Here is a 19,528-nt window from a genome sequence, read left to right on the forward strand (position 1 = left end):
TAGCAAGCGGTTTTTACTTATGAATATCCTCTGCCATCTTCATCAGGCATAAAAGAAGTACCCAATGATTGTCCGGGTTCACCGTCAAATATTGGCAGATAATGTAGAAAAAATGGTGCCAGAGATAGGGTTAAAAATAGGCGTAGCTAGCAACGTCCTCCTAAGGGGACTTTGGGGCATTAAATGATTACAACTTCTTCATTGCTGGCAAAACTTCGATTGGGATGGGTAGATGTGGTTTAAAGCATTGCCATTGTTAAGTATGTTCTTTAGAAGTTTTATTACACTCATAGAAAAAAGTCTGCTAAAAGCAGCAGTCGATGTCTGCTGTTATATTTTTGTACTTCAGGGTCTAATGAACAACAATTTATAAAATTTTTAGGTTATAAATTTTTCCCCAAAGCATATTTAAGAACCAAATGTAGTTTTTGGTATATTTTTGCCTTGTAATATACTTACAAGCTCTTAAATACGACCAGCCAACATTTTGTTTGCTGTTATGCCTCAATTCGATAAATATTCAGATTTTTGGTCAAATACTATAGATATTCACAAAATATTGTTTTAATTATGTTAGGATAGCTCCTAAGTTGACATTTTTATTTGTTTTAGCCAAAATAAAACATGTTTTAGTGTAATCGAACTTAAAAAATAGCAGGAAATGTTTGCTATTTCAGTGTCTGCTGTCCCTTTTTCAACAGACTTTTTGCTCTTTTAGGAGACTTTTCAGCTGTCCCTACTAACAAATTTCTTTGTGTGTATAATAATAATATGACAATTGAATATATAAATTATTGGTAAAGTAGTAATACAATAGTAACATAACAGTAGTAATATATACAACACCTCCCTTCTCTACATACACTGAAAAAAATATTGTCGTGAGGCCAAAGATTTCATGTCCTTAATACGAATGTAAATTTTGCTTAGCGTAGAAGACGCATTTCTCTAATATAAAGTTTCTTTCCTTGTGCAAAAGTCGATAAAATGTTCAATGAAGTCTTATTGTCCTTATAATTAAGTGATTTGGCTAAAAAATGGGTATCATAACATGAAAGAAAAAAATTTTAGGCTAAAGTAAACTTGACTTCAGAAAAATTCTTTAAAATTAAGGAAATTGTCTTTAAATTTGTTGTTTTTTGCATCTTGACTACAAAGCAAAAAAACGTTAAAAAATATGACATGTTTTTCAACACTTTAATTTAAAGACGTTTTTTACTTGAAACATAGCATAATTTCTCCTGAAAGTCGTGTCTGAATTTAGAAAATAAAGTTTTCGTTAACTTGTTTTTCAAGGACTTTAATATCATATGAAGAAAAAAAGCTGAAAAAACGTAAAATTAAAATTTGCTTCCTAGAAGAAAGTACACAAAACTCAAATTTAAAAGAGAATTGTGTCTTAAAAGTATCCTTACTTGTATTCTCCGCTTCTTTGGCTCGGAATCAATACCAAAATTGTTAAAGTAAAGACAAAATCTTTGGAACAGGGCATACTTTTTTTCAGTGTATGATTAGAATGAATAATCGTAAAGATAAAACAAAATAAATAAAATGTGACGGCATGCAAATGGCGTTGGATATTAGGTTTCTTGAAGGAAATATACACAAAATAGATAATTTACATATTCTGAAGAATAATTTGGCCGAATCTGCCCAGAAAATGAGTCTGGAAGATGGATTTGTGTTTGTCCAACATAATGACCCCAAGCAGACGTCCCATATTGTTAAGAAATACTTCTTATACAACACAAAAAAAGTATTACCTCACCCTTCGCAGAGCCCGGACATGGGTCTAATTGAACACCTGTGGACATATATGAAAACAATCCCAATAAACACAAACGTTTGAAAAATGCTAAATTTCAACAATTTTTCAAACATATTTTCAAAGGATTAGGGTAATATTCAAGTTGAGAAATTATTGAGAAAATCGCGTTCTCAACAAAAAACAGACATTACCCTCAACAGTGAAATTCAACACATTAGCAATAATATCTCAAGTGTTATCCTCAAATTGAAATGCATCGCTACTCAATAATTTTCAAACAATTTTCGATGCGAGTCAAATTCAAAATTAACATCGTTGCAAATACTTTTCAACCTAAATTTGTATGAATGATATCCCCATTTCAAATTGAATGTTAAAGCCAAAATTCTATGAAGTTTGTATAATTTATTCAAAATAAAATATATAATAATACACTACACTACATAATACACTACAATACCAATTGATAAATAATAATCTTAATAAACATATCAACAGATAGGAAAATAAAACAAACAACAAAACTTTAAATATATTAAACATTATTAGTAAACACTTTTGCATTGATAATTCGATTTCCTTCCTTTTGGTTCCTTCCTTTTATTAACATGCGGGCAATTTGAAATTAGGAACGTACTGGACCGCGTGTTAGAATTGATTGCCAGCAGAAGGAATTCACAAAATATCCATTTTAAACTGATAATAGCATATGAATTAAACTGTCGATGTGATGCACATTTTCATCCAGAAGTTGTTGATTTCAACAATTTGTTGTTTTTAACAATTTTAATTGGTTGCACTTGTAATGTTTCTGGAAACTTTTTCTTGTCGATAAGCCACTCATTTTTCATTGGTCAGCTTCTTATTGTTTGCAAGAATGTAGCATCCAAAGATTTTAGTTTTCTGCAAAGAGATTTAAATTTAATGACATCTTTAAAGTGTTGATTTATTTTTTCATACTGACGTACCAATTATTATAAACTATTTGAAGTCGTTCCAGTTAATTGTTCACCATTTTTTCATTGGTCAGCTTTTTAATGTTTTCAAGAACGTAGAATCCATAATTTTAGTTTTCTGCAAAGAGATATACATTTAGTGACTTCCTTAAAGTTTTATTTCATTTTTTATTTTCACTTACCTATTTTTATAAACTATTTGGTTATTTGTCTAAAATTTTCCATTTTTTTATTTCTTGCAATTGACCACGAACTTCGTTGCACAAATAAGTATTGAAAACCACATGGTTTTTTCGTTGCATTTTAGGGTAGTGTTTTGTCAAAGTTTTCTCATATTATCTTCAACACCTTTTCAAAGATTTCGTCAACATTTTGGCAAATTGGAAGTAATTCGCAAACAATTTGAAGATGTATTGAAGATGAGCTATTTCAAGTCAAGTTGAATTTATGTTGAAAATGATATTTACCCTCAAACTGAAAAGTTGTTGCATTTGAAAAACGCTCATCCTGTGTTTATTGGGATGATGAATAACTTTAACATTTTTAGCAAAGAAACTCTCAAAAACGTCCTTATAAATATATGGAGCGCAATTCTCGTAGATTTGACGAAAACATTAACCCACTGAATGCCAAATAGACTCCAGGCAGAAGAAAACACTAAAGGCTACCATACAAAATGTTAAAAGTTTGTAATATTTAGTGTTTAAACCAATAATTTTTATTTATTTTTAGTGTACATTTTTTTTTTGCCAAGAAAAATTAACTCTTTTTTGTTTTTGTTATTTATTTCCCTAAACAGAATTAAATCTGAATTAATTTTCCTTCTATATTGTAGCCCGGAGCTTTAATTTAAGGTATAATACATAGATATTTAGTTCATATCTTTCATGTCGTTTCACAATTTACTTCAAATTGGTAGGTGTACAACTTTTTTTTTTTTGCTGCTGACTGTATATCGAAGCAAACAGGGGTAAATTTCCAAATTTTTTTTTACATTCCCCACTTGTTGAATATGCATCAAATTGACTGACAATCAAAACTAAACTAATCTTGCACAACTAAATGCTTTTAAAATACTATATTAATACGAAAGTTATCGTTTCAAAACCAACGGTCAAGCTCTACAACACAAAGTGGTGAATAAAAAATTCATTCATTCTTTCAAATTCAACAAAAGCTTTCACAGAGGTGTGTTGTAATTGTGCACAGCTGATTCGGCCCATCTAAAAACAAACCCCACAATAATCAGTCAAACATTGTCAGTCAGTCCCTTGCAACGAAAGTAAAAATAACAGCAGAAATAAAAGAAAACGTGATAATAAAAAAAAAAACGAAAAAACAACGAAAAAGAGACTAACACAATTCTATCGGCATGAATTTCTCGTATATGAAAATAGCGATTTATGTGCTGACATTTATAACTTACGCCTATTCCGGCTACGGCTCCAGTACTATTGCCCATTTACGAGATGCTATCATAGCAGCAGAAGCCATATTCGGAGATGTCTTCTCAAATCTCATTACACTTAGCAAGAAGTTTCGAACCGTTCATGAGGTATTTGATGCAGCCGTTGAGGAAACGTGTATTTTCAAGTGTCCCTCAGAGGAGGGAGCACCAGGTATGTACACAAAAATATGTGGGCAAATACTACACACACACGTCAGTCGTCAGTACATGCCTCCGGTGACGCTATCATGTCTTAATTACGTAAATTTCAAATTTAATTTCACATCAAATCATCTTAAATGTGATTCTTTGATACATTTCGCCCTCATCATAATCCACCCGTCCACAAAATACGTCATTTGTTTATATTAGCCTTTCGTTGTGTTGTTGCTGGTTAATCACAAAATCTTACCTGCGTTCAATCATCTTCATTGATTCCAAAATCAGCTGTTAAAATCAATTCCATTTAGTAGCATGTAAGATTTCCAGCAAAAGCTTTCTTCCCAACAACTTTTGTTTTTTGCTTTTGTCCAAAATTTTGTATGGTTCATTTCTACACTGGCGAATTGGTGGAGGGTTGTTTGTTTGGATGTACGAGAAGATACGTGTACCAATCTCTTTGATTGTGAAGAAATTCTACTGTATTGCCCTTCAAACGCAATAGATGGCGCCAAATCGCTCTTTGTTTGCTACCGGTCGCGCTAAAATCGATTATTTACTTAAGAGGACCTTAGACGGTCGGATAAACACTACGACAGAGGTTCGCCTATTTGTTGTGTGTTCGTTCAAGTTTTACCCTCACACTGCACGAACAATTATGATAACAACATGAAGAAATAAGAAGAAGCATAAACACAAACAATGAAGATGGACGAAAAGTTAGGTGTAAAGCCATTTTTTAGTAAAAATGGAATAAACAATAAAAATTCCAAGCTGAATTAACGATCCGTCATTAATTTCATTGCAGAAATGGCCTTATACTAGCGGACTTGTCGCCGCAACGTGTTGTGTCGCAGAGTTTATCTGACCGTATAAGGTGCCCTTTACTTGAAATTAGAGTTACAACCAGGGCTGCCAATTTTGCCGATTTATCGGCATTTTGACGATTTTTTACTCAAAAATAGCATATGCCGATTTTCCGATTTTTGCACCAAAAATGACGATATTAGCTCGGTTCAAAAATTTGGACTAGAAGCAGTTCGTTTACACATTAAGAGCCACCAAAAGAGAGAATACATTTGACAATAGTCAGATAGAGCAATTGCAAGTTTTTGCTAGAGATTTTATACCTCACTTTACCAAAATTTTATTTCTATAGATAATTTTGTCAAAATTTTATTTCTATAGAAAATTTTGTTAAAATTTTATTTCTACAGAAAAAGTTGTCAAAATTTAAGTTCTATAGAAAATGTCGGTACATTTTTATTTCTATAGAATTGGTTTTTTTTCAAAATTGTACTTCTATAGAAAATTTTGTCAAATGTTATTTTTATAGAAAATTTGTCAAAAATTTTTTTATAGAAAATTTTGTCAAAATTTTTTTATAGAAAATTTTGTTAAAATTTTATTTCTATAGAAAATTTCGGCAAAATTTTATTTCTATAGAAAAATTTGGCAAGATTTTATTTCTATAGATTTTTTTCAAAATTTTATTTCTATAGAAAATTTTGTCAAAATTTTATTTTTATAGAAAATTTGGTCAACATTTTAGTTCTATAGAAAAATTTGTCGAAATTTTATTTCTATAGAAAATTTTGTCAAAATTTTTTTTCTATAGAATATTTTGTCAAAATTTTATTTCTATAAAAATTTTGTCAAAATTGTATTTCTTTAGAATATTTTGTCAAAATTGTATTTCTACAAAACATTTGTAAACATTTTATTTCTATAGAGAATTTTGTCAAAATTTTATTTCTATAGAAAACTTTCTTAAAATGTTATTCCTACAGAAAAAGGTGTAAAAATTTTATTTCTATAGAAAATTTCGGCAAAATTTTATTTCCATAGATTTTTTTTCAAAATTAAAAAATTTGTCAACATTTTATTTCAAAATTTTGTCAAAATTTTATTTCTATAGAAAACTTTGTCAAGCCTTTATATCGGTAGAAAATTTTGTCAAAATTTTATTTCTATAGAAAATTTTGCTAAATTTTATTTTTAATAAAATTTGTGCAAATTGTCAAATTTTGGAAAATCGGGCAACATATATGTAAATATTAAAGTTCTTTATTTTTATTTTTAAATAAAAAACTTACTGAAGTGAAACTATATATTAAAAAAATATTTGTTATACTATGTTTTGAATTTCATAGCATTGTATAAAAATGTTTTTTTTTTTTTTTTATTTTATTTTTATACAAGACTGAATTCATTATGATTTTGTTGTTGAAATGCATAGTTGTGTTAATTTTTCTTTTCTTTATATGAAATAAATGTTTTTGTTTTTAATCAAAAAATTATTTTGGTTTTAATATTATTAACATTGCAGATTTTTTGACGATTTTTAAAATGGAAGTGACGATTATGACGATTTTTTCGGAAAAAAGTGACGATTATTCTTGAAATTTTATTGGCAGCCCTAGTTGCAACAATAAATTTTTGCTTAGGGTATGGTCACACAAGGCAAGTATTTTCCCAAAATGAGTGCCAAACTTTTTGTTAAGAGTGCTTTCAAAATATCTGGATATCGTTTTTGGAAAATACCCTAATCATGATTGATTAAATAATTTTTGTAGCAAGAACACACATTTATTCATAGATTGATTCATTATTTATTATTTTCTTTGATTTTCTTCGACCTTTATATGTTAAGGTAAGTACTATGTTTGCTTTTTCGCGTTGAAATTTTCGTGGTTACTTTATTAAAACATTCCAATATAAAGCAGATAAATTAACTCAATCTTCATCAGGGCCAGGTACTAAACAAATATATAACAAACATATCACATTTTTTATTTTAACATTACAAACATTTAAGTGTGTAATAATTACATTAAATAAAATCAGAATGAATTGCACTTTACTGTTTTATGACACCTTATTGACTAGCTTTCGTTGTCGATCTCTGCTTTTTAGTACGATATCCCTGTATATGTGTGAGCATCCATCTGTATCAGTTTTGTAATTATGTATCAGGGATGGAAAATGCAGTACTATAGTACTTTTTTCAATACTTTTTCACCCCGGTCAGTACCGTAGTACCCCCGCGAATGATTTAGTACCTTTTGTGTAGACATTTTTGAGTCGATATCAGATTTATGGTACAATAGCTTTGACAAAATATTTTAATATTTTGAGAAAGTCTTTATCAACCTTATTTGCTAATAGTCTTTTACAAATATGGCAAAACAAACATGTTCATGTGGGAAGAAAATCTTGATTTTGTAAAAGATATAGTCAAAAACCGGATTTTATTGAACTTCAAGAATGTTTTAGTCGATTTTTTATTTCGTTAGAAAATGTTGTCAAAATTTTATTTCTATATAGAATTTTTGCAAAATTTTATTTTTATAGAAAATTTTGTCAAAAATTTATTTCAATTGAAAATTTTGTACAAATTTTATTTCTATAGGAAATTTTTGCAAAATTTTATTTCTATAGAAAAAATTTTGCAACATTTTTTTTCTACAGATTTTTTTTTGCAAAATTTTATTTCTATAGAAAATTTTTGCAAAATTTTATTTATATAGAAAATTTTGTCAAAATTGTATTTTCTTTAAAATTTAGTCTCTTGACAATAATTTTCCAGTGAAATTTTTGTTGAAATTTAGTAAAAAAGTACCTTTCCGCTCAAAAAATACCTTTTTTGTACTTTCTTAAAAATTGTATTTTCCATCCCTGTTATGTATCTTCTCCGATGGAACGTCATTAATATGTAGCCTTTCTAAAGGGAATCTCTTATTATGGTGTCTCTCTTCAGCTAAAATGTCAACATGGGTCAAATTTGGTTTATGTCCAGTCATTGCGCAGTGGGCAGCGAGTGCAGTTTTTTGCAGCGGTCAATAGCCTTTACGTCAGATTTGTGAGCTAATAGTCTAGTTTTATGTTTCGTTTTTGTTGTGCCACCATATATTTTATTACAGGTGTTCAACTCGTCGCCGCTGCATTTAATCTTATAAACCACTTCCGTTTTTAACTTAGATTTCGTCCTACTATAAAGTTCGTTGACTCTGCGATGTGTCTTCTCAGCTACCCTGCCAGCATTTCAAAGTTCCATTTCATCCTCATCGCTACCACAGACTCGTAAATGTCACCACAACCATCGCGAACTGTGATGGGGGAAGTATATCAAAAAGTACAAAATGTACATGAAAGTATTTTGCCATCACTACTGTTAGAAGAGCCATTTTATTTTTTGTGAAACGCCAAGCGCAACCAGCTTGTTATATTTTATTTAAATAAAAACGAAAATAAAGTTCTGAAAACATAGATATTACGCTTAAAATTGTGAAAGGTATATGGTGAACAATTTTTGACTTTCCAAATGGAATAAAGTGATAGTTTTTCAAATATTTTTCCGGACACGCTGCCTCCATTGGGAATAATAGTATTGGCTGATAGACGCTACAACATTTAACTTACAACTTGTAACTCAACATCAATCTCTTATTAATGCATAAAAATGTGTTAAATATGATGTGATAGTCGTATAAATGTTATATTTATGAGAATTTATAAATGTTTCATAAAATTAATAAACATCTAAACAATCGTGTTTTACTTGACCACAATGATTCTTTTACAACTATCTTAAAATGCACTTGGTCTGATTGTTTGAAGGGGCTCTTATTGGCGTCCTTCTAAATGTATCCAGAAGGGCTCCTAATAATTGCACTCATGCGATACTTTTTTGTAGTAACTTGGCGTGGTACAACTTCTCAATAGTGACGGCGCTTTTCCGAGGAGTTTTGGATATCGTATACGACTGTTTTCGACGTAGTGGGGATTCTCAGAAGCGCCCCCAAATTCAAAAAATGTTGGCAGGGTAACTGGTATTTTTCTTTGTCAAATATATTTGAATTGTTCAGCCTTTCCGTGAAGCCTGGTGTATGTGACTGAAATATACTTTTTCGGGTCCTCCAATCGAGTTAGTTTGTCCTCCTCTACATATTTAACTAATTATAGTGCGAGTTAGAAACTCATTAGAAATAGAAATCCTCATCACTTACATTTAAAACTCTTCGAATGTAATTCGTCGCTGTATTAATTATTGTTTTCTTGGGTGTTTTGAATAGAAATTTATCAATATACCCGATGCTGTGGGTTTTTGATACCAGTCAAGTTTTAGTACATTTCCTATCCGATGTACACGCACAGAAAAACCATGTTTGGACATGGTTGCCGCATCCATTTAATGCTTATCTAGAGCATGTAATTGCCGCGAAAACCATGTATTTTGTCTTTGTAAAAATAGTTTTCGAGCGGAGAAAAATTTATGGTGGCAATAAGCATTTGAATGGTTCTCAAATACCGCAAACATGTTCTATCATTTAAACGATAGAATTTGAGACCATTAAATGGTCGGGAAAATCATGTACCTGACCATTCAATTTTGTTTACTTTTTTACAGGGAAAAAAGTATTTTTATAGGTTAAGTATAGACATGTCTAGAACCATTACATGGCCATAAAGACCATTTACATTTTTTCGTGACCATTTAATTTTTTAACTTGTTTGCAGCGAAAAGAATTTTATAAAAACATTGAGCAGGTACACACGATTTTCATTTTGCGCGTCAGTCGTGTGTTGATTGTTTCTTGGAATGGACGGAGAATACGGATTTACTGTGTTTTGTGTTAATTTATTTACATATTCAGGAGTGGCACGTGGTTTTATGTGAACACAAAAAAGGAAAGTGTAATTGAAAAAATGTACCTGCTTTTTTGTTCTGCATTTTGCTATATGGTATTTATTTTTATTTGCAGTTACATGATGTCTGCGTTTGTACATTTGATGGGCACGATGTAAATATGGAATAATTAATTATTGTTGAAATTGAAATAAAATAGAGTGTGTAAAAATATATGATGTTTGCTTGAACGGCATTATAAATGCAAAAAAACAATGAATTAGTTTATAAATAAATAAAAACAAACAAATAAAGTTGATTTTGTGTTTTCTTTTCTCAAGTGGCGTCCTTTTTTCGACGATGATAAAAGTTTTTTCATAAAGATCAAAACATTTTAGGTTGTGACCATGTTCTTTTAACTAGGAGAAAAACATTTTTAATGAATACCATAACATTTTAAATCGTGACCATTGTCTTTTCATTCAAACAAAATTCTTTTTATCAATATAATAACATTTTAGATGAGGACAATTACATTTTTCTTAGAACCATGTTCACTGAGCCAACATGGTTGCAGGTTAAAATGTTACATGGTCGCCGCAAAAATAGCTCCTATCATATTATTTTGCTCTTCGAATATGATTGTGACAATCATGTTTCTTCTTTGCGTGTACTATGGAGTCCAAATAGGGAAGTTTTTTGTTGTTTTCTTTTTCCATTGTGAATTGTATTTTTGGGTTATACTCATTGAGGATTTTTACTGTGGTATCAACTTCCCTTGTTTTGACGATTGCATAGATGTCATCCACATATTTTGTCAGAATTTTAGGTTTCGAAGGCATTTGTTGTATTGTTGTACTTAACAATTCTTCCATTATTATGTCATCGACGATTGGCGAGATTGGAGATCCCATTGGCATTCCTTGGCGTTGTTCATAAATTTTGTCTTCAAATTTAAAGTATCTTGATTACTTTATGCAGAAAGTTAAAATATCCATGAATAAGTCTTTTGGTATTTGTGTTACTTCTTCAATAATCGTCCATTTTTGATTTATAATATTTAGTGCAAAATTAACAGTAATACTTGGGAATAAAGAAACCACGTCAAACGATACTAATATTTCTTCGTCAATTTATTTTCCCAATTATTTTATTTATTTTCCCAATATTTCGCGATTGCCATATTGAATCGCTTCTTCAGGTGGTACGCATAATATAGACAACACAAAATACTTACTGCCAGTTCATGAAACACAAAATCGACTCGAGACGAATCGTTCGTCTAGATTGAAACTAAAATAACTTTAGATATATTTTCTAGAAAATTCTGAGTTTAGTTCTAAACTCATTATTTATGATTTACTATCGAACACCGAAACAATTGGGATTCCACAGTCCCTGGTTTTCGAGATATCAATATGTGATTTTTGGCGAATCGTTCGTCTCGAGGCGAACGAAAATTCCATGAACAGGCAGTTAAAGCTACTGTAGATTCACTACACTACACTCGTCGTCGGATGTATGTATTGCAATACATACATCCGACGACATATTGAATCGCTTTAAGTATTTTGTGTTGTCTATAATATGCTTACCCCCTGAAGAAGCGATTCAATATGGCAATCGCGAAATATTGGGAAAATAAATAAAATATTCCAAAAAGACTTGGATCTTGAAGAATCATTAATTTATTATTATAACATAAAAAGGTCGAAGAAAATCGAAGAAAATAATAAATAATGAATCAATCTATGACTAAATGTGTGTTCTTGCTAGAAAAATTATTTAATCATGCGTACCCCCTGAAGAAGCGATTCAATATGGCAATAGCGATAGATTGGAAAAAATAAATAAAATATTCAAAAAAGACCTCGAGCTTGAAAAATCATTAATTTATTATTGATTCATTATGTTTTGTTAGTGAATATCGATCGAGAAAACCGTCGGAAAATAATACAGTAGATAACGGATATAACAAAGTCTGAATAAACCACAATTTTTTCTTATAGCCAATTACACTAGTTTACAAAATAAAATTTTTTCATGTACATTTAATGAGATGTAACTTTTCTTATGTATTTTGATCTGCTGAAAATTTTTAACAAATTTTTTATGGAATAGTTTTGGAGATATCCTGGTTTTTCGCTTTTTTTTCACTAAACAAATTATATCTCGAGTTAGAAATGTCCGATTATATCGTTGTTTATATTTAAATGAAAGGTATTAAGATGACGAACAATCGTGTTTAATCCTGTAATAAGTTAAGAGGTTCAAAAAATATCGATGCATAAAAGGATGCATAAATTTAAAAAAAAAAAATCATGTTTTACATTGACCCTTTTCCGCAGGAAGAGTACAAACCTTTGAAAAAACATATTTTTTCTCTTCATGGTCGTATAGATGATGGTTAGGTTAGGTTAGGTGACAGCCCGATGTATAAGGGTCACTTAGACTATTCGGTCCATTGTGATAGTATAGATGATACTCTAACGCAAGTAATAAGACCAACTAGAAGAAAAACGACCGAACAATGACAAAGTTATAAGCAATTGAGTGAACAAATCCGATGGCAAATCATGCAAATATTAGCAACTCAACCACACAAAAATTCCACTCGGTCACACAAAAATGCATTTTTGTGTGGGTGAGTGGCTCATATTTGCATGATTTCTAACTCGAGATATAATGTATTTACTAAACGAAGAGCGAAAAATAAAAATAACGGGATATATCAAAAACTGTTCCATACATTTTTTTTCGAATTCAGCAGATCAAACTACATAAGAAAAGTCACCTCTCAGCACACTGAAAAAAAGCATACTCGGTTCCAAAGATTTTGTCTTTACTTTAAAAAATTTGGTATTGATTCCGAGCCAAAGAAGCGAGAAGGAGAATAAAAGTAAGGATACTTTTAAGACACAATTCTCTTTTGAAATCGGGTTTTGTGTACTTGCTTCTAGGAACCAAATTTTAATTTTTCGCTTTTTCAGCTTTTTTCTTCATATGCTATCAAAGTACTTAAAAAACAAGTTAACGACGACTTTATTTTCCAAATTGAGACTCGACTTCCAGTAGAAATTATGCTGTGTTGCAAGTAAAAAACGTCTTTAAAATAAAGTGTTGAAAAACAAGTCCTATATTTGAACGATTTTTTGCTTTGTAGTCAAGATGCAAGAAGACAACAAATTTAAAGACAATTTCATTGAATTTAAAGATTTTTTCCACATTATTAAAGTCAACTTGACCTTAGCCAAAACATTTTTTCTTTCATGTTATGATATCCATTTTTAAATCAAATCACTTAATTTGGTCAAGGAAAAAAACTTTATACTAGAGAAATGCGTCTTCTATGCTAAGCAACATTTGCATTCGTATTTTAAAGACATGACATCTTTGACCTCACGACAATATAATATAAACTTTGTGTAAAGTTGCTTCGGGATCTTCCCCATCAAGTTTTAATAAAATTTGCTTCAAAGAGGTACAATTTTATACTGTTTTTACCGATTCAATTTCGGTTTTAGCGGCTAATGCTTAGTACTAAGTTCGTTGCTGCGAAAAACGAAAATCTTCAAAAATCTCCGTAAAAATCTCCCAGGGATGTTAACTTATTTATGCGAAATAATATGCCTGCCTATTTTTTCGTGCGAAAATTCCAGGGTTGTATAAATATGCGTCTGAAAATGCTCAAAACAAAGATTTCGCATTTATTCCGCGTTAACGTTTTTTATATGGAGTATAACAGTTTTTCGTGCGAAAACGTGATCTTAGTACTAGGCTTAAACTCGAACTTAATAACCACCTTAAGAACAAAAGTTTCATATCTGCATAGTTTTAAAATATTTCTGTTAAAATAAAATTAATTAATTTCATTTATCTTACAATAAAAATAAAGTAAACCAAACTCAAAATATATTTAAAAAGATCATAGTTTTTTAGCAAAAAACAATTTACGAATAATAACATAACTTATTATTATCTTATTTTTCATTGTCTTGTAAATTACATCTTTATATGTCGAAGGATTATTAAATATCAATTTCAACTGCATCTTTGCATTATTAGAAATGAATTATATTGCAGTTATTGCAACGCAGCAAAAAAAGCGTTGGTTCAAAAAAAAAATAGCAATTTTTCTTCAAAGGATTTAGCATTTTTTCGTAAAAATTTAAATAACTTGCACTATTTTATTAATTTGTAGTCTGTTTTTAACCCATTTGAAAATTTTAAATTTCCCATTAAAAATATGAAAAAGCAAGTTATAAACAAGTATATACAGCAGTAAGTTCGGCCGGGCCGAATCTTAAATACCCACCACCATGAACCAGATATTAGGGTTTCCTTTGAAATTTCAGGAGGGCTTGAGGACACTTCCCGAAGATAAATTTAAAGATTTCACCTATGAGGACTATATCAGATTCTGGATTTATAAGAACCATTTTTGTTTGAGTTTTAGAGGAATCATTAACATTTCTTGTAAGTGTGCAAGAAAATTATAAAATAACGTCTTGATTTGAAATCTTAAATCTGTAGAAGTAAAATCTGGAAATTTTACATTGAGTTCAAGCCATTTTCATGATCAGTGCGCCTTCTACACCCTCAAGACCAATAAAAACTTAATCCGATACACGTTTTTGTGAGCCTAAAATACCAGAATATTTACAATTTCAGGCAAATCAGATAAAAACTACGGTTTCTACAAACCCAAGGAGTTAAATCGAGAGATCGTTCTTATGGGGGCTATACTAAAATATGGACCGATACTCACCGTTTTCGGCACACCTCTTTATGACCCGAAAATACCTCTAGATTTCCGATTTCAGGCAAATAGGATAAAAACTTCGGATTCTGGAAGCCCAAGAAGTAAAATCGGGAAATCGGTCTATATGGGGGCTATACCAAAATATGGACCGATACTCACCATTTTCGGCACACCTCTTTATGGTCCTAAAATACCTCTAGATTTCCAATTTCAGACACATTGGATAAAAACTACGGTTTCTATAAGCCCAAGACCACAAATCGGTAGGCCGTTTTATATGGGGACCATACCAAAAAATTGACCTATACTCACAATTTTTGGTACACGTATTTGTGGTCCTACAATACCTCTAGATTTCCAATTTCAGGTAAATTGAATAAAAACTGCGGTTTATATAAGCCCAAGAAGTAAAATCGGGAGATCGGTCTATATGGGGACTATACCAAAATATGGACCGATACTAACCATTTTTGGCACACCTCTTTATGGCCATAAAATACCTCTAGATTTCAGGCAAATTGGATAAAAACTACGATTTCTATAAGCCCAAGACCCCAAATCGGGAGGTCGGTTTATATGGGGACTATATCAAAACCTGGACCAATATAGCCCATCTTCGAACTTGACCTGCTTGCAGACAAAAGACGAGTTTGTGCAAAATTCCAGCACGATTGCTTCATTATTGAAGACTGTAGCGTGATTGCAACAGACAGACAGACAGACGGACATCGTTATATCGTCTTAGAATTCCTCCCTGATCAAGAATATATATACTTTATATAGTCGGAAATTGATATTTCGATGTGTTACACACGGAACGACAAACTTATTATACCCCCGTCACCATTCTATGGTGGTGGGTATAAAAATTGACACAAATGAACTTCCTGTGCATTTAAAATAAATAACATCTTTGGGAGGACATTTTTGGAAGTGCTTTTAAAGTTGTGCCTTAAGAAGAACTTCGAATTTTTTTGCTGGAAGCGAACAAAAAGGGAAAGCAGTCACAGTTTGCTAAAATAGCACAAATAGTCTGCTATCTTTTAAGCTTGATTAAGGTGGGTATTAAGTTCGAGTTTAGCAGCTACATTTTTTTCACGTTTACATTTGTTCATCGATTTTGATTGATATAAACTTTGCAAAAAGTGTCTTTGGGCTTTTCCCCATCAAGTGCACTGAAAAAAAAAGCATACCCGGTTCCAAAGATTTTGTCTTTACTTTAAAAAATTTGGTATTGATTCCGAGCCAAAGAAGCGGAGAATACAAGTAAGGAAATTTTTAAGACACGATTCTCTTTTAAATTTGGGTTTTGTGTACTTGCTTCTAGGAAGCAAATTTTATTTTTTCGTTTCTTCAGCTTTTTTTCTTCATATGCTATCCAAGTCCTTTAAAAACAAGTTAACGACGACTTTATTTTCCAAATTAAGACTCGACTTCTAGTAGAAATTATGCTGTGTTTCAAGTAAAAAACGTCTTTAAAATAAAGTGTTGAAAAACATGTCCTGTATTTGAACGATTTTTTGCTTTGTAGTCAAAATGCAAAAAGACAACAAATTTAAAGACAATTTCATTAAATTTAAAGATTTTTTCTAAATTATTAAAGTCAAGTTGACCTTAGCCCAAACATTTTTTCTTTCATGTTATGATATCCATTTTTAAATCAAATCACATAATTATAAGGACAATACCACTTCATTGAAAAGTTTATCGACCTTTGGTCAAGGAAAAAAACTTTATACTAGAGAAATGCGTCTTCTATGCTAAGCAAAATTTGCACTCGTATTTTAAAGACATGAAATCTTTGACATCACGACAATATTTTTTTTCAGTGTGGTAATAAAATTTCCATCAAAAAGGTAAAAATTTATAGTAGTTTTTACTAATTTAATTTAATTTTATAGTAGTTTTTACTAATTTAATTTTAATTTTAGCGTCTAAACTCTAACTTAGTACCCACCTTTACATTAAAACATGTTTTAGGTGAAATAAATTAAAATGTTAAACTACTAAAAAACAATATATTGAGTATTTGCCCAAAAAGTATTGATAAACTTAAAGCATAACAAAGCCGTAAGGTATATTGGAGTGCAGCAATATACAAAAACCAGTGTTTTTGGTTCTTAAATATACTTTTGGTAACACTACACCTTTTAAAATTAGTTGTTCGCTAAAAATTAAGGTTTTATATGTCCTCGAACAAAATGTTATCTGATGGCATTCAGAAGCTTGTAAGTATATTACAGTGCAAAAAATTATTTTTGGTTTTGAAATATGCTTTGGGGAAAAATTTATAATCTAACAATTGTATAATTTGTTGTTCGTTAGACCCTGAAGTACAAAAGAAGACATCGACTGCTGTTTTGAGCAGACCTTTTTCTATGAGTGTAGAATTATACATGCTCTAAGATTAGTGTCTGATGCTTTGCACTTGATAATATTAAAAACAAAAACTCTAATGGTTTAGAATTAGTATTATTTGAATTAATATCACTTTCGATTATTATCATTCTAATACTTTTTATTTATTTTCAGAAATTCGTCCTGTTCAAAACAAGTTTTATACACCCACTTCTGACGGTTGCGGTTCATTGGGCCTTCGCATAAGTACCGAGTATCTGCCAGCGGTAGAAATGGAAACATGTTGCAATGCCCATGATATATGTTACGATACATGCAATAGTGATAAAGAGCTCTGTGACCTTGACTTCAAGCGTTGTCTTTACAAACATTGTGATACTTATGACAAATCCTTAGCTGGTGATCTAATGATAAAGGGTTGTAAAGCTGCAGCGAAGATGCTTTTTACCGGAACTATTACGCTGGGCTGTAAATCGTACTTGGATTCACAAAAACGAAGTTGTTACTGCCCGCCACCTAAACCGTTTTACAAAAATAGCAGAGGTGACAATAACAACAAAGGCAAGAAGTATGGTTGGAAAGATCCCAACGATATTTAGTGACCTCAAAAACTGAGAAAAATTCATTTTTGTGTATTGTAGTATTTATTGCTTGTTTTTTTTTTTATATAAATAAATTTATAATAACTATTAGTTTACGACATCCAAAATGACGCATCTTAACCTAGATATTATTATACAGCCAATAGTTGTACGCCAATAAAAATATTTGTTTATTAATATGATATGTAATATCTTAATTATAAAATATATGCTTCTATTGAGGTCAGTATGTTAAAGTTGATGTTATTAGATATCGCCAAGCATAGTTCTCATCAGGTCTAATAAATCTAACTATATATAATGAGGTAAGCCGTATATTTAGGTGGATATAGTACGACGGCGGTACGATAAATACTAAGTCTGTAAAAAAACAAAAATTGAAGTGGCGATTTATTTTTCAGCAGAGTTGCCTTTTAACAGCACACATCAACTTTTTTTCAGCCCACAAAAAAATACATTTTGTCGAAACCTGCAATATATCCTTCCGTTGCGCTGATGATCTGATATTTGTGCCCAGCGACGATCAGGAGAATTTAATTTTTAATTGACCCAATTAATTGATTTCATTAGCAAATTTCATTTATATTTTTATACCCTCCACTATAGGATGGGGGTATATTAACTTTGTCATTCCGTATGTAACACATCGAAATATTGATCTCATATTCTGGGTCGTGGTGAAATTTTGAGTCAAAGTAATACGATTGTGGGTGACAGCCTTTAGTAGAACTTTCTACTCTATCCATGGTGGATGGTAGATAAGATTTGCATTGGCTAAACTTACTACCATATATACTTATTTTAATTTATTCGATTAAAAATTTCATTGATGTTCATTTATTGCAAAACTCAACTAATTTTTAATTATAAAACCGTAACTATTTTCAACCACTTTCTTAATAAACTTTTTTAGTTAAAAATTTCAATAATGTTTCCGGTTTGTTTAAAAGCTTAATTGTATCAATTAATTTAAGTTTTCAGCTTCAATCAACTTTCTAATTGAACATATTGTGGTGATATTTTTTCTGTGTGAGTAAAAAAGAAGATTATAAACATTTATATAACAGGTTGGCTGATAAGCCCCCGGTCTAACAAAGAAAAACAATTTTTTTGTAAAAATTCGTTTTTATTATTCAACATAGTTCCCTTCATGAGCGATACAACGATTATAACGACCTTCCAATTTTTGGATACCATTTTGGTTGTACTCCTTCGGTTTTGCCTCAAAATAGGCCTCAGTTTCGGCGATCACCTCTTTATTGCAGCCAAATTTTTTCCCTGTGAGCATCCTTTTGAGGTCTGAGAACAAGAAAAGTCGCTGGGGGCCAGATCTGGAGAATACGGTGGGTGGGGAAGCAATTCGAAGCCCAATTCATGAATTTTTGCCATCGTTCTCAATGACTTGTGACACAGTGCGTTGTCTTGGTGGAACAACACTTTTTTCTTCTTCATATGGGGCCGTTTTGCCGCGATTTCGACCTTCATACGCTCCAATAACGCCATAAAATAGTCACTGTTGGTGGTTTTTCCCTTCTCAAGATAATCGATAAAAATTATTCCATGCGCATCCCAAAAAACAAAGGCCATTACTTAGCCAGCGGACTTTTGAGTCTTTCCACGCTTCGGAGACGGTTCACCGGTCGCTGTCCACTCAGCCGACTGTCGATTGGACTCAGGAGTGTAGTGATGGAGCCATGTTTCATCCATTGTCACACACTGGTAGAAAAAGTTTCGTTATATTAATGAATGTGTCATTAAAATTGAGCCAATGAAACAAATTCATTAATACAACGAAATTTTTCGTTATTATAATGAATTTTCTGTTAGTCAACGAAACTTTTCGTAGT

At 31.0% G+C, this 19,528-nt stretch overlaps 1 protein-coding gene and 1 long non-coding RNA gene across 2 annotated transcripts; both read left to right on the forward strand.

The window, feature by feature from the left end:
- The first annotated feature begins 3,951 nt into the window (after positions 1-3,951).
- Positions 3,952-17,863, forward strand: GXIVsPLA2 (phospholipase A2 group XII). Its single transcript, XM_075303394.1, has 2 exons — positions 3,952-4,343; positions 17,254-17,863. Exons 1-2 carry the CDS (start codon positions 4,097-4,099, stop codon positions 17,676-17,678), a joined length of 672 nt encoding a protein of 223 aa, XP_075159509.1. The 5' UTR covers positions 3,952-4,096; the 3' UTR covers positions 17,679-17,863.
- Positions 8,088-8,599, forward strand: LOC142232743 (uncharacterized). Its single transcript, XR_012721189.1, has 2 exons — positions 8,088-8,192; positions 8,254-8,599. It is a non-coding gene; the product is annotated as an uncharacterized LOC142232743 (long non-coding RNA).
- Positions 17,864-19,528: the final 1,665 nt, after the last annotated feature.

This window comes from Haematobia irritans, chromosome 4, assembly GCF_050003625.1.
Source record: "Haematobia irritans isolate KBUSLIRL chromosome 4, ASM5000362v1, whole genome shotgun sequence".
Classification (NCBI taxonomy): Eukaryota; Metazoa; Arthropoda; class Insecta; order Diptera; family Muscidae; genus Haematobia; species Haematobia irritans.